This window comes from Phalacrocorax aristotelis, chromosome 2 (assembly GCF_949628215.1).
Source record: "Phalacrocorax aristotelis chromosome 2, bGulAri2.1, whole genome shotgun sequence".
Classification (NCBI taxonomy): domain Eukaryota; kingdom Metazoa; phylum Chordata; class Aves; order Suliformes; family Phalacrocoracidae; genus Phalacrocorax; species Phalacrocorax aristotelis.
The window spans coordinates 131,358,350-131,374,811 of NC_134277.1; the positions used below are offsets into that span (position 1 = coordinate 131,358,350).

The 16,462-nt window shown below is 40.6% G+C and overlaps 1 protein-coding gene across 3 annotated transcripts in view; it reads right to left on the bottom strand.

Annotated features, from left to right (window-relative positions):
- SLCO5A1 (solute carrier organic anion transporter family member 5A1) overlaps positions 1–16,462 on the bottom strand; it is an 88,936-nt gene that overhangs the window by 30,272 nt on the left and 42,202 nt on the right. For all 3 annotated transcript variants that reach the window (XM_075085206.1, XM_075085205.1, XM_075085207.1), the window contains exons 4-5: positions 12,860–13,086; positions 4,741–4,905 (exon numbers count right to left, since the gene is read on the bottom strand). In XM_075085206.1, coding sequence (XP_074941307.1) covers positions 4,741–4,905; positions 12,860–13,086 — 392 coding nt within the window. The remainder of the gene's footprint in view (positions 1–4,740; positions 4,906–12,859; positions 13,087–16,462) is intronic.

The window sequence follows — 16,462 nt, forward strand, 5'->3', positions numbered from 1 at the left end:
CTTTTCAAACCTCTGGAGTGTTGTCCGAGAATTAATAAAAGCCTCCTTATGATATTACCAGCAGCCAAAGCACTATAAGAGAACTATTGTACTCACAAGCAGAAACATTGCTTTGTATTTATTTTAGCATGGGGAGAAGGGATACACATTGCTCCAGTTTAATTACTGAAAATTTGAAGAAACCCAGATTTGGCCATGAAGCTTCCTCTTCCTACTCTCATGATTAATTCCAGGGAAGCACACGCGTTAATCGCAGGCAGGCCCCCAGAAGCCTGCCCACCTGGGAGTGCATGTGTGAGCCTGGCTGCAAATTCTGCCTTCTGGATACTTTACTCAAGTTGAATGGCACTTTCCTACATCAGCAGCCCCATTCAACTCAGCACAGCCACATGGAGTGCAAACTGATCAAACATGATGAAAGAAATTAAGATACTAGAATTAGTATGAGGCTAAGTTTGAGACACAAAAGACGTGCCTATGAAATTTCTGTCGCTCTGCTGCTGCAGTTATGAGGTGCTGGTTTAGCAGCATGTCACCGAGCTGTCCTCACTTCCCAGGGCCTGAGGTAGTATTGTCAGTGAATGTCTTGCACTCCTGAGCTTCCCTTGGCTTTTGCTTCCCACTGACACGTGAGACTGTCTTTAAATAAGGTCTTTGCTAATAAAGATGCAGTCCACATAAATATGGAATTTGAACAACTTTTAGCAGCTGCATCTAGGGAGAAAGAGCTAAACTTTATAATCCAAATTCTTAAAGATGTTGGTCTTCTTTTTAAAGAAGCTGGTAATACTATCACTTGCAAATATCTTTAATATTAATGCAAAGCATTCTCATTATCTACTAATTTGCCTAAAGGTGAAGGGGACATTATATTTATCAAAATGTTGAGACTGTGAAAGTAAAAATAAGAGGTAAAAATAGTTGCTGCCTTAATTATACCACCATCACAAATGGCATTATAAAATAAAATGTCATTTCATGAGGAAGATTCTTAATAATAACCTTCACAGACTCAAAACCAGTCTTTCTCATAAGAGCATAATTTAAATGTAGAAGTCCTTCTGGGAGAATTAAATTATTTTTACAAAGTTCAAAGCTGTCATCTCTCTCAAGCTGTTATATCTCTCACTTTCAATGACTGAATATGAATGAGGGAAAGAAATAATGCAAATCCTTTCACTTGCACTGAAAATGTTCTCTCTGGGTGAAAATGGTAACTTAGCCATCTGAGTCTACCAGGCATGCCCTGCTCTACAAAATCTGTGTCAGAGAAGCCTACACCCACACTGAAGGCAGGCTGGGGTCACTTGCAATGCCTTCTAAGACACCCCTGTCAGGTGAACCAAATTCCATGGACCAAATCCGTGGCTATATGAACTAAGGATCTAGCCCAAGGTAAGGGCTTACTGACAATGAATTAACCTCAGTATTCTTCTTCCTTCCATCTTACAGCTTAACTTTGAGTTCTTAGCCTCTTTTGGACCTGAATTTACCTTTTCTTTCTTATTCTCCTGAGGACATGTATATTGGAAAATCCTTTCACTAGAACTGAGACTCTGTGGGTCTATATCTAGTACCTTGTCAAAACTGAGCACGTGAATATTTTATGAGGCATTAGGTTAGTGGTTCTTCCATCACTGAGTTATGCTGTGCTGCTGTTTTCATCCATCCTTTGACACACCATAAATATCAGAACATAAAAAATGAGGAGACAAACATGAGCAAATTGCCTGCCGAGGCTCACTCTCATTCAGGAGGAAAGGTAAAGGAAAGCCTACACAGAAGTAGTATAAAGACCAATTCCTCCATGCAAACCGAAGATGGAGATGGGAAAACTCTTTCTGGGAGGAAATGGAAGGGCAGGAGCAGATTTCACTGTTTGTGGTGAAGGCAGCAGAGAGAAGCACTCATTCCCTCCTGCATGTTAAGAAGCCTGACAGGTTTGTTTGCCTAAAGTACAAACTCTTCATCTTTATGCCCCTATCTTTCCACAGGGGATGTGAACTCAGAAGTTATGTGCTGTCAAAGAAAAACAGCTACTCCAGTGCACTTCCAGATGAGCTTCCAGGGCAAATCAAAGCATGTACATCTGATCAGGACGTGCATTCTTCTTTTTCAAAGGCATTTAGAGGAATAAAGCTTAAGATCTGATATTAAGCTGTTGCACTGCACTCTCCATTTTATAATGACAGTTTGCCTCACAGGAATTGTGCATGTGCCAAATACACTCCTGGGTACACTGCTCCAAGGCAATATCAGCTTTCAGTCAGCAATTTTCAAGCTTTGTCCTTTTTGCTGTTGTCAGGACGCTACAGCACTTGAGGCTTTTCACAGCAGCAAAAGGTGATCTTAACAGCTACTAATAGCCTAGGGACAGAAAACTGCAATACCTGCTAAGCAGGGTACACTAAGGGAATACCGTGGAGATTTTCATACCAGTTCTGTCTGAGATACATACTACACCTTTCCTAAAACTAAAGGTAGATTCAATGAATTTGTAACCATTTTAGAAGTCACCAGAGCAGTGCTTTATAATACATTTATATACAGTTTATGTGCAGTTCTTCCAATTACAAACTATTTCAATTGTAACTCTCTTTCTCACAAGTAAATACACTAGCAAAGCACCTAAAAGTTTAACCTGGATTTGTCTAAAATCTATGTGTAAACTGGAGTCAAAGTCCATTTTTTTTGGACTTGAGAAAGCCTAAAGGCTGAATGCCACCTGCTCTGAACACAAAACACTTCCAAACAAGACAAGACTGCAGCACAAGCTGCAAAAGTTCAAGACATGAAGTTTGGCACATGGCATTTTTGCTGATGATTAATACCAGGTTTGTTCAAAAATAGAAAAAACCTGAGACTTACTTAAAGAATCACTGCTTATGAATTGACACAGAAAATTATGGATAAATACTTTACAGCAGTCACATGGAGAGATTCGTCAAGCACATGTACTCAGCTGGCGATGTACATATGAAGTATAGATGTAGTGATATAAATAACATGTAAGTCCTTCTTTTGCTAACCAGAAGTTTGTAAACTGGACATCTCTTTTACTAGATTAGCCAGAGCAATCCAATACAGAATCTCCAAGTTTCCTTTTCCCATTTTTCCTACAAAAAGAATTTAGAAAATTAGTAAAAACCGTTGACTTTAACGCTAAGTTTAGGGGCTGGGGTTGCGGAAGCAGTGTTCACTTGTCCATGTTGCACATCCAGCCTGAGTTATTTCGTCATCTTCTTCTGGTTCATTATAATATTATTTACCAAGTTACTTATAACAGGGAAAACAACAGCTGTTAATAGTTTCACATCCTGGATAGGATCACATCAATTTTTCCTCTTTAATGTACTGGCTGTTGAATATTTTGTCTGACAATATTTTGTTTCTGTTTTTTCCTGAGAATGACGCAAGTTATGGAGTAGCAATCCCATCAAGACTTATTACAGTGAAACTCCTGTGCATGTATAGCCACCCTAATCTTCAGATAGAATCATGGTCCCATCAATCAATGTTTCCTCCTTATATACAGAACACAGGGATTTCACACCCTGAAGAAAATCTCATCCCAGCAAGCTCTCAAACAGAAGTCACTATATGGTGCTTCTCTAATGTTTCCCCTCAGCACTCTAGAAAGACTCTTCTCATTTTTTCCAGCCACTGCAGGTGACAAATAATTCCCATGTGAGGTCTCTGCGTCTTTGTCTCTCCTTCTTCTACCACTTTTTGTCTTCTTGACTGATGCCCCTGGGCAGCTTCAAACCATACTTCACCCCTGTTCCCACAACTCACTATCCACTCCATCACTCCTTCTCAAGCACAATATCTGAAAGTACAGTGGAGCAAAGAACTAACCTGTCTAGCAATCAGCAGCTATTCTATATGGGAAGCACTATAGAGAAGGCAGAAAAGATGCTTATAAGTGCAAAAGAAGAAAGAGGTATTGAGACAAATGTCTTTGATGCAGCCAAGAGAGCAGGGAGATGATCTGCATGGCGGTCGTGGGCCCCAATTCTGCACAACATTTTGGACTCTTTCCCTAGGGAAGTTCCCATCTCTCCATCCCTCTGAGCACTGTGAATCTTAAAATTTTGTGGTTGGTAGCTCTGTTAAGAAGTTGGTCTTGGCTGCACTTGGACCATGACAGCAGCAAAGTGTCACACCTGCAAAAGAGGGGCCTCAGACCTGCAACGGCAGGTGGGAGAGGATTTGCAGAGCTCTCCTGGTCAGACTAGATCACTGTACGCGCAGTGTTAATAAGTAAATAGGCAGAAGACCACCAGCCTGGAAGGGAGAGATAACTGAAGGATGGGACAGATAAACAACTCATCGCTGGGGAAAAAAGAGATATTAGGATATTTTAAAGATCAAAGAGGAAGTAAAATTCACAGAAAATAAGAACAGCTTTAAAATATCTTTCAAGGCACACAAACCACCGTAATGCCTATGGATTTTCTAGCTTGTTTTTGTTGCTTTTTCCCCCTTGATGACCATTAACGTATTAGAAAATGTCTGCCTAGGCTTATATAAAAACCCCAGCCCTGTAACACTTCTCTCATTCTCACTAAACACATATAGCAAACATCAAAAAAGGCCTGAATACCTAACCAAATGCACAAAGCTGGATCCAATCACCTGTTCTAACAAGCATATTTTCGGTTCATTCCTGTATTGATTCATTTCATTAGCCAAAGAACGCCAACCCTTTCAATGTTACACTATGTGGCAATGCCTTACCAGTGTAGATGCTGGCATTGGAAGCTGGGATGCCAAACTGTGACTCGATGAACTTGGGAATGAAGGTAATAAAAGCTGTGACAATGGCACTCTCAGCTGTGTATGACAAACTCACAAAAAGGAATGTCATGTTGCTTAAGATCCTGACAGCTGCTCTTGGAAGCTCTATAAAATGACAAAAATGACAAAGGAATGTTACAAATGAGTGAGAAACAAAACCAAACTGAAACAAAACAAATTGATTCTCTTTGAGATGGACTGGCAGTAATGGCTTGCTACATTTGGCTACATTTGCTAAGTAGAAGGCAGAGTGGATATTTGGGATTGCAGTCTTTGCTGTCTGCTCTTACCCTACCTCACTGCATCGCCCCTAAGCTGCAGTCCAACTTTTCACAAACATAACTGAGGTCTGATTTAACAAAACCATCTGAAGAAACAAGGTCTACAGAGTAACACCTTAAAGGAAAGAAAAACAGCAATAAAATGTAGTGATTTTGGAATTATTCTGATGTTTTATTTTGAAATTCTTTACAAGATAATGCATATCATGTTGCTGAACCAACAGGACAGAGATTTGTGCTTCACAGTAGGAAAACAGATTACGTACTCCCCCTGTAACTCTCTGCTTCGATGACCATGGTTGGAAAGCTGGGATAATACTAGTATAATTTGAAAAGGGAACCAAAAGATTTTTTAACTAAACATTTTTCTACATGATTTAGAAGTATTTAACATAGAGGCAGACAAAGCGTACTGAAAAACAGCTCAATGATATCAATGAATCTCAACCTACCTTACATACAACTCATTTAATATTCTCAGAAGGGATAAAACAATCAATTAAAAATGAAGGCAAATCATTAACTTAAATTGAAAAAGTATTCATAGATGTTGCAATTATCCTCAAATCAAATATCAAAACCTCATGAAATTCAGCACTGTAGTTAAACACTTAAATACTTTTAATTCAGTCCTGTAGTGATATCAAATTATCATCACAAGATGATAACTCTATTCAAGACTTTAGTTTTTCAGATTAGATGGCATGATTTTAAACATTTTTTTTTCCCTTGGGGCTTCTACCAAGATGAGATTTTCTGTTCAAGTATTATATCTAACAAACTATGATTTGGGTTTAATTTGTTTTCCACTTCATACAGAAATTAAACGCTGCTTGAATCAAAGCCCAGTGAATACAATTACAAAAGCACCCATTAGAAATACAACATGTTGAGTAAGAACTCCTGAGTGAGAATTTTACTGATGTTAAAAGTTGTCAAGTCAAAAGTTTGTCTCACTTTCTCCATTGACTCCAGTAGGCTATCTGTATAAAAGCAAACAGGATTTAGACTCTTGTCATGTCGAAACTTGTCAGGCTGCAAATTAGCACCTAAGTTGCCTGACTGCATCCGGTCTTAGTTTATGCCATTTGTCAAAAATCATGCTGAATTCATTATGAGTACAGAAGTTATAATTTTAACATAGCCAAATGCTCTCTTGCTGCGTCTATGAAGAAATACATTACATGTTAAACACAAAATTCGGTGGAAATAAGTAATGAATAAATTATATTAAGAAGCACTCATATAGTTTAATATTCACAGGTTTTACCACCTACAGATTTTAAAAAAAAATGCAGCACTGTTTGCAATAGAAGAACAGAAAAAAACCAAGATAACAGGAGTATGAGACCATATACTACCAACATGAATATATGAAAACTGCAGTGCAACTGCACACCTTCAGAAACTACATTACAGTAGCAAATACAAAGATAAAATAGTATCAGTATTTATTGGCAAATATGCTGCATGTTCAAAATACAGCTGACCAAAATTAATGTCATTGTTCAAAAGGAAATGAAAGAGAGCAAAAAAATATGAAGGATCTAAAATACCATCAGATGTCAGCCCTCAAACCTCATCAGCTTTGGCTTTGTGTCTATTTTTGGGTTGGCTTGGCTTGGGTTGCATTGGGTTAGCTGATGGGGCTTAGATGCAAAAAGAAACCAGAAGGCAAGAGCCAAGATGCTCTAACCCAGCTTTTGCAAAGCCTCTCATGGGGCTAGATGACGCAGTTTAAGAAAACGGCTGCCACAGGGCTGCAGCGGGACAGCTGAAGCAGGATTTCCCTGGGGACAAGGTGCAGGACTGAGTGCTTCTCCCCCTGCAACAGGGGCAAGCTGTGAGAAAGGAGTCAGGAAACAGAAAGAGGGGGTGCCAGGATCAGTCCTTCTGGAAAATGAGCTACGTGGTGGCAGCTGCTCACCTGTGCTAAAAATGTGGAAGAAAATAATAAGATAGTAACTCTTAGACACCGGACATCACAGAAAGAAATATCATTTTATTAGGATGATGAACTAAGTGTTCTTTGTAGAAATGAACTGGAAGTCCTTGGCCAAGGGCTGAGCCCAAGATCTCTGCTAAATCCATTATTTTAAAGGGCCTGGTCCCAATATCATAACACTAGTAAAGTTTAGGTCTTCCTGGTAAAACTGAGCTTCAGGAAAATGTCTGGTTTAGAGTTTTTGATCTAAAGATACTGAAGAACTAATTAGGTAAAGAACTGCAGAGCTAACAAACATTTTGCTCTGGCGTTCGGATATAGAGCTGTACTTTCTGTTGACTCCTACTTGCATCCCATCTGAGCACTCAGTCTAAAGGTCATTATTAATTTCAAAACTAATTAGTATGTTCAAATTGGATTTCTACTGAGAAATAGAAAAAACTCAGTGTCTTAGAATAAGCACAAGTTCTCTTACACCCATGTGAAGGATTCTTCAGGGAACAGCTCTGCTGATTACTGTAATTTTTGGCATGAAATTAAACAGAGATTATTTCTGCATGCTGCACTAATACACACCACCTGGAGTAGCAGAGGGTTGAAGCTCTTTGCAACTTATGAAGAGGAACTGTATGGCATACAAGGAAAAGTTGCTATATAGTAAGAAATTTGCAAATAAAAATACATATTCAGAATTAGGTTTTCCCCGATTTCCTCCTATGATTATAGTCAAATCCTGTGTGACAGAAGCTGTATTACGCTTCTGAATTTAAAAACCCTATAATAAAAAGGCACTATTAGTATCTCATATCTTTCAAACATACCAATTCTAGTAAAAAGCAAGAATGCTAAAAACTTTAAGGATCCTTTGTACTACATAATCAATCACGCATTTAAAACATCTCAGTGTCACATTATTTTTGTGTGACTAGCCATAGGCCGAGGCTTTGATTTCAATGTGATCATTAAACCTGTCAGGTTCTGATTTTTAGGAGATCTTCAAAAAACATCTTTTGTTTTTGCAAGTGTGCATCAGAAACAAACCTATGAGAACCTGCAGTTTCCCTCATTCTGTCATTTGAACAAATAAATCTCTCCTGATTGCATTCCTGAAACTCAAATGATCTTTTAGTATGGCTGCAAATACGTTTACTCTTCTGTGCAGTAATTCAAATCTTAAACATCCTCATCTTCTTTCCTTTTTTTCTTTTTTTTTTTTTTAATAAACTAATATGTAACTAAGAGTAAATTGGAACCTGCCTTGCTGGACTGGTTTGCTAATATACTGGCAATTTTCTTCCCTTCATGGTCTTTGACAATATTGTTTCCCTAGTCAGCATCCATTTTCTTTCACTAGTGTGCTGGACCACTGCTTGATTCATGGTAACGGAAAAGCATAAGAAAAATCTGCAAGCAATACAAGTATTTGTAAATACTGCTCTAAGCAACACTCTTAGAGCACTGTAAAAAGAATTTCAGTAAAAACTCAAATAATTCTGACTTCACCTCCTTTTTCCTAATTTAATATAGCTTCTTTTATCACTGTTCCTGTGCATCTAGCCCAAGGCAGTGCAGTGAATACAACCAGCGGAATAAACCATCCCAGCCTACAGCACTGTCCTCTCGTAGTCCATCAGCGAAATCCCTTGTGAGGGTGATGCAGATATTAGCCAAAGTACCTCCTTTCTCCTGGTGCTCCAAGCCTGGACAGCACTATCCAAGCCTGCAGCTTTGAAGGAGGCTGCCTCCACACCAAGGTCTCAGGGGCAGCTTCTGCTCTCATGCAGTACAAGGCAGAGCCAAGATTTGGGACAGAATTGCTGGTTTGTTTATCAGAATGGAAATGAGCATTTTCAGTCACACACAACTACTTCAAATATATTCTGCATGGAGCTAATCACTAAATTCTAGAGCAATATTTTGCCATGTATTTAATTTCATTATCTACTCACATACCATTTGAACAACCTCATTCAACTCGATTCCTCAAGCATTTTCAGGACATGCCATAGGTACCTGGATGGCGGCCAGACAGTTGAACAGCCCCTCATATCCCATCAAGAGTAGGGAGGTTCAGAGTGAGTTTGATCTGATTACCACTTTTGTTAACTTGATTTAGAGCAGCTTTTTGAGGCTCCAGCTAACACTGCTCATCCCTGCATGGGGCCATGCCAACCTTTTCTATTTTGAGTTCTTCAAGATGGCCTAAGAAAGGGCGAGGGGGGAGTGACTTGCTCAAGGTCACTGGCACAGCAGGATTTCCAGCCCACAATCTGCTGAACTCTCTGACATTTACAGAGTTCACCAAGCACCCCATACACACAGACCACTGTCTCCTCCTCCTCTTCTGATCCCTGCCAACTGATCTTCAGGTACTGCAGAAACTCCCATCCGGATCCTTGGGGAAGCACTGCAGTGGGCTTACCCTACAGCCACGAGCCCCTCAGGAATGTCTTTTACCTTTGCTGATGCCCTGACAAGTGTTATTATCCTGTCTCAGTCCCTGGCAGGGACTGACTGGGAAGAGCATATGACAGCTGGTAGAAGTGAAAAGGCAGACAGGAATATTCCACATTTAAGAAAGGGCTGTACACAGGGACAACACTCAAATCATCAAAAAAAATCCCATAGACTACACAAGACATGTAATTAATTAACAGCCTTCAGACTAGATCAGTACATTTTAGGTAATATATACATCTGCTTTCTTTACACTGATCCTTTATTCAACTGCACAGTAAGTTTCATTATAGTGGTAAGTAAAAGGGACCGCCTATGCAACTCCCATGGTACAAAACCATAAGGGTATGCATGTAATAAATGAAAACAGTGGTTTTGCCTGCTCAGGTTCATGATTTATCTGTATGTATGCGATTGAACTGTGGCTTCTTCATTATAAATCTCCTCTAGCTCATGTTATCTGCACTGTCTCTATTTCTCCCAATAAACTACACCCAATTTTCTTCCTCCTGTGACCTATTTAATGTTTTTTTAATACTTTTGATACCTGCCTCAGAAGCAATCTCCCTCTTATGTTGTTTACTTGCAACATAAATAGGAAAAGACTGCATTCCAAGCCCCTGCATCTCGCAACATGAGAAAAATCAAAGATGTATCTGTATTTTCATCTGATCCCAGCTCTACTATGGGCCAAAATAAAGCTCAGATCACTGAAGTTTGAGGCTACTTGTAGCTGGAGACACTGGCAGCCACTGCAGGAAAAGAGACTCCAGCCCTCTCCCATCATACCTTTTCAATTCCGTTTCATTCATCTAGAGAACCAACTTATATGAAATTAGGACAAGTTACAGGAGGACAAGAATCATTTTGCCAGGCTTCCCAGGTAAGACAACGTCATAGCAGAAGACCAAAACAAGCAGCTTCTTCCCTGAGACTTTCCTTACCGAAGGTGCACGGATATTACAAATTTAATGGCACTGACCTCTGTCATGGCAGACTATGACACCACTGATATTTATTAGTACGGAACAGAAGACATGACCTACTAAATCAACAGTCTCCAGGCTACTGCCTAAGTGGAGGTTCTGCCCATTATGCTATAAAAAGATGAAGCTCTGAAATTCAATGGGAAGTATAAAATGCACATTGCATCTCAGAAGAAGCAATGCTAAATGACTTAGACACAGGCGATCCTTTTTTCCTTCCTATTATAAACAAAATTACCTCAACTGAGAAGCTTGAGGCATGATCTCATTCCATAAAGCCCACTTAAACTTGAAAAATAATTAAATGATAGTGCATTCCTGCTGCAGGCCCTCTTTCCTAGGGTAAATGACACCTAATGGGGAAGCTATTATCAGCTTATAGCAAAATACTTTTCTCTGTGTTATCTCAGCTCGCTTGGTATCTTTCTGACATGTGGAATACAATGCTGCTTTTCACTGTTCCATGTGGTGAAGTTTCTCTTCCAGAGAAAAGGAAAAGTTTTGTATATGAGAAGCTCTAATTTGGTAGCTCCACTAATACATTAATGTAGGATTTTGTAGAAGGTATGGTACACATTTAGGCAGATATATATATTAAAAATACACACTAAAATGAGACACAGTAGTTTTCATTTTTGTGACAAAAACTACTAGGGAGCATTCTCCTACGAGTATACCTGTTTTCTGTGTATCTGCTGTGGCTGTAGTGACACAACATGACCTGGAAGGTGAAATTATGGACAGAAACAGAGAACCAGCATCAGCAAACTCACCCAGACACAGAGTTTGTCTGAATACCTATATCTTTTCCAGGCACACCTACAGGATGAAGCAGTCCCTCTGCTGTGACATTGACTACAATGATTAAGAAAGAGCCTGGTGAAGACTGAGCTCCCCTTTTCCACTTCCCTAAGTTAGAGAGAAAACCTTGACAGGACTAGCCCTGAACTACTTTTGCTAATCAGGCCAGTAGGTTTGAAGGCCAAAAAACCCCACAACTAGCTTTATCAATTTAGGTGAAAACATTATGTACGGGGACTCACAATACTGGGAATAGTGAGACTTCAAACAAGGAAGTAGACAACATGCTTTTCTTGCTTCTCCACCACATTTTTAGCTACTTTGCAAACAAAGGGAGAACATGGTTCTGAAAGATCTGATATTGCAGGTTTGCCTTGTATGCTCTGTGCCTTGATGCTGTTTTGTAAGCTAATAAAATCACCACTGGTCATCTGGTCTCCTGTTTTTTCTTTACTTCCATAGAAATTAACAGTAACTTTAGGTACAGATGTAAATGCAATGTAGAGCAAATCAATATGCATGTAGGCAAGTGTTAATTATAACCACACTGGTTTTAGTCTAAAACCAGCATACTGGTTTTCCTAAGCCTTGCCTACTCAATATAAAGAGTGATCATAAATGTGTCATTAAAAAATCTCCCAATCATTATATCCTGGACTGATATCCAATGAAAAAGTAACACTAATGTTCATGTCAACAAACAAACACTTGAAGTTTTGAGTTCTAATTACATCTAATGGTACAAATGACATTTCATGGTTTCTCCTAGTCCGATTGCATTCATCAGGCTACCACAAAATGGCACAACCGGCATTTGTACCATGGAATCCAAGGAGGACACGACAGCACTGATAACACAACAGCATTAAGGCACATTCATTCTTGTTCTATACTATTCAGTATTATGACACTGTTAAGCCTATACTGTCAAATGTATAAATTTCACACTAATTAATTTTTAACAACACTGCCCTTCTTCCCACAGCATTTTATCGATGATTACTACTTACTGTTAGATTTCACATTAACGGTTTACTTCTTGAATAAAATAAAAATCTCTATTACTTGTCAATCTCTTGATCTCTTCTTGTTTCAAAATCATAGCACAGGTTTCATTTATCCTAGCCTTCTGAAAATAAATAGCTTGCAGTACAAAATAGCCAGGAAAGGCATATGAAGCAAATAATCTTTCTCAATTAACTTACCCAAGTGCATGAATGTAATTGAACTCACATACTAGAATTCTTTTTACTTGTTTCACTTATATTTTAGAAGAGAACTTTATTCTATGAAGGACAGCTGAAAGCAAGTATGACAGTTACAAACGGTAAGGTGCACAGATATGGCTGGTAATAGAGGTCCTATAACTACAGGAAATAAACTGTAGTTTAAGGAAACGGATGTCTTAAACTCATCACTGCATTTTGTAATTTTAGATGACAACCATCTATTAAAATCTCAATATAATATTACCTTAACATAAGATTAAATACAGGATGTCAAAACTCTGCCTTCGGTTACACTCATGTAATCTTAGGTGACCCTGTACCTAAAATTTAAAGCATTTAAAAATTAAAAGCAAACTTCACCTTTAACATTCTTTCCAAATCCCATAGAGGCAGGAACTGCACTCTCTGCTTGTATTTTGCTATTTGTTTTCTCTTTCACAACTTCATCATCACTTGAAACATCATCAGAGTTCACCTTCTTTTTCTTTTTCTTTTTTTTATGTCGAGGAGGGAGCTTTTTTGGAAAGGTAAACATGGGAAATATCACAAGGAGCATTGCAATGGCACAAAGGAGAAATCCACTCCACCTAATGCAAAGAGACAGGAACAGAAATGAAAGCCAACACATTACATGAAATAAAAAAACCAAAGTGATTATTACAGGCTGTACTGGCTGGAAACACATATTTGCAAAATATGGAACATTGTCATTAAGAGTAAAGGATTGGAGTGGGGGAGAGCCTTCACTGCACTAAAACCCTTAATTAGAGGATGTTTCTGTTGGCTTGTCTGCTGATAAAGGTATTTATCTAGAACCCACCAAATATTATGAAATAGTGTCAGCTTTGAGTTTACATAAATTTTCTCTTTTGGTAATTATTCAGTACCAAGTGCTGAGAAGTAGATACTCATTTTTACTTTGCCCTTTTTTTTTTTTTTTTAATAATTCCCAGCAAAGCAATACAATATTCCTCTGGAGAACATGAAAAAAAGTTAACCAAGGCATGAGAAGATAAAATGTCCAGATGGATACATCAGGGCTAAATCTGTTCAGCTTTCCACTGCCTACCTCTCACTGCCCTGACTGTCCAATTCTCTCCCTTCCCAATGAAGAGCTCCCAAAGCCTGACTGTAAAGAACCAATGTGTTGCAGTTCGTGTCAGGGTTTATGCCTAAAACTTTGCACCTCTGTACTGTGACCACAACCTGAAATATCCCTTCATAAAAACTCCCTCCTCTCTCCCTCTGTCTTATAAGAAGGGGTTATAAACAACCCTGCGATGATCCCCTGGCTCACATGGAATGACTTGGGATGTACCCACAGAAGGGGCAATGTACAGCGTGCCAGAAAAGTGCCTTTTAGACTGCAGGCATAACTTATCCTCCCAGAGGACAAGAAGCTTAATGAACTGTACCACAGCAACACAGATGGGCAAAAGGGCCTTACTAGAAAGTACTCTAGAATTAACCTTCTGCAGCTGATAGTAGAGTGTCAGATAACATAATTTCTCCTCTGAAGTTCATCTTGTAATGGAAGACCGCAGGGGAACACAGATAAACTCACATAGATGCTTCCATAAAGAAGGACAACCTCAGAATTCACCCAGAGTTCTTCCCGTGTACTGAAAGTGCAATTCGCACTATATACTAATCTAATTGTACTGGGTTTATGTGGCAAGGTTTTAGTAGGGGGGTGGGGGCTGCAGGGGTGCTTCTGTGAGAAGGCGCCACGAGCTGCCCCCGTGCTGGACACAGCCAGCTCCAGCCAACTCCAAAACAGATCCACCACTGCCCAAAGCTGAGCCCATCAGCGATGCTGGTGGCACCTCTGTGGTAACTCATTTAAGAAAAGATAAAAAATGCTGTGTAGCAGCTGCGTGAGGGGAATGAGAAAATGTGAGAGAAGCAGCCCTGCAGACACCAAAGTGAGAGAAGAAGGAGGAGGAGGAGGTGCTCCACATGCTGGTGCAGGAAGTCCCCTGCAGGCCCAAGATAAGACCATGGTAATGCAGGTTGTTCCCCTGCAGCCCACGGAGGACCACAGTGGAGTAGATATGTCTGCAGCTCTTGGAAAGCCCACAGGAAGCAGGTTTTCCGACAGGACCTGTGACCCATGGGGGACCCATGCTGGAGCAGTATGCTCCTGAAGGACTCTACTCTGTGGAAAGGACCCATGCTACAGCAGTTAATGAAAGAATGTCTGCCATGGGACGGACCTCACACTGAAGCAGGGAAAGAGCGTGAGGAGTCCGGAGCAGCAGAGACCAATTGCTATGAACTGACCGCAACCCCCATTCCCCATCCCCCTGCACCACTCAGGCCAGAGGAGGTAGAAGAGTTGGGAGTGAAGTTGAGCCTTGGAAGAAGGGAGGGATGGGTGGAAAGCGTAGTTTTGTTTTTAGTTCCTACTATCCTATTCTGTTATTAATTGCAGTAAATCAAATTAATTTCCCTTAGACAAGTCTGTTTTGTGCATGATGGTAACTGGTGAGTGTTCTCCCTGTCCTCATCATGACGCACATGCTTTTTATCATGTTTTCTCCCCCTGTCCTGGTGAGGAGGGGGAGTGAGAGAGCAGCTTGGTGGGCACCCAGCAGCCAGGCAAGGTCAACCAACCACACTAATCCATACTAGTGTTTGGAATTTTCAGTGGAGTCAACCACACTACTGCAATATCAAACCATGACAACGAAAGACTCAAGCTCTTTGCTTTCGAATCACAGTTTACAGAACTGGTGGGTTGACCCTGGCTGGATACCAGGTGCCCACCAAAGCTGCTCTATCTCTCCCCTCCTCAGCAGGACAAGGGAGGGAAAATATAACAAAAGGTTGACGGGTCGAGATAAGGACAGGGAGATCACTCAGCAGTTACTGTCATGGGCAAAACAGACTCAACTTGGGGAAAATTAATTTAATTTATTACCAATCAAATCAGAGTAGGGTAATGAGAAAATAAAAACCAAATCTTAAAAACACCTTCCCCCTACCCTTCCCTTCTTCCCGGGCTTAACTTTACTTCCAGATTCTCCACCTCCTCCCCCAAAGCAGCACAGGGGGACAGGGAATGGCGATTACAGTCAGTTCATCCCTCTCTGTCTCTGCCATTCCTTTCTCCTCAGAGGGAGGACTCCTCACACTCTTCCTTTGCTCCAGCATGGGGTCCCTCCCATGGGAGACAGTTTTCCATGAGCTTCTCCAACATGAGTCCCTCCCACAGGCTGCAGTTCTTCACGAACTGCTCCAGCGTGGGTCCTTTCAGGAAAGTCTGCTTTCATGACAGTCTGCAGTCTTTCAGGACAGACTGCTCCAGTACGGGTCCCCCGCAGGGTCACAAGTCCTGCCAGCAAACCTGCTGCAGCGTGGGCTTGTCTCTCCATGGGCCCACAGGTCCTGGTAGGAGCCTGCTCCAGTGTGGACTTCCCATCACAGCCTCCTTTGGGCATCCACCTGCTCTGGTGTGGGGTCCTCCACGGGCTGCAGGTGGATATCTGCTCTACCGTGAACCTCCATGGGCTGCAGGGGGACAACCTGCCTCACCATGGTCTTTACTACAGGCTGCAGGGGAATCTCTGCTCCTGTGCCTGGAGCACCTTCTGCCCTCCCTTCTTCACTGACCTTAGTGTCTGCAGAGCTGTTTCTCTCACATATTCTCACTTCTCTCTCCAGCTGCAGTTTCTTCTGGGCAGATTTTTTTTCCCCTTCCTGAATATGTTACCCTAGAGGCCCTACCACCGTTGCTGATGGGCTCCAAGACAGACCTGCCACTGGCCAAGGCTCTATCGGACACAGGGGAAGCTTCTAGAAGTTTCTCACAGAAGCCACCCCTATAGCCCTTCCACTACTAAAACCTTGCCACACAAACCAAATAGAAGAACAATTTTTACACTTTTTGTACATCTTTTACCCTTTAAAAAGGAAGCTACAGGAGGAAGCCATTAATTATATATTTGTTCAAACTTTAAA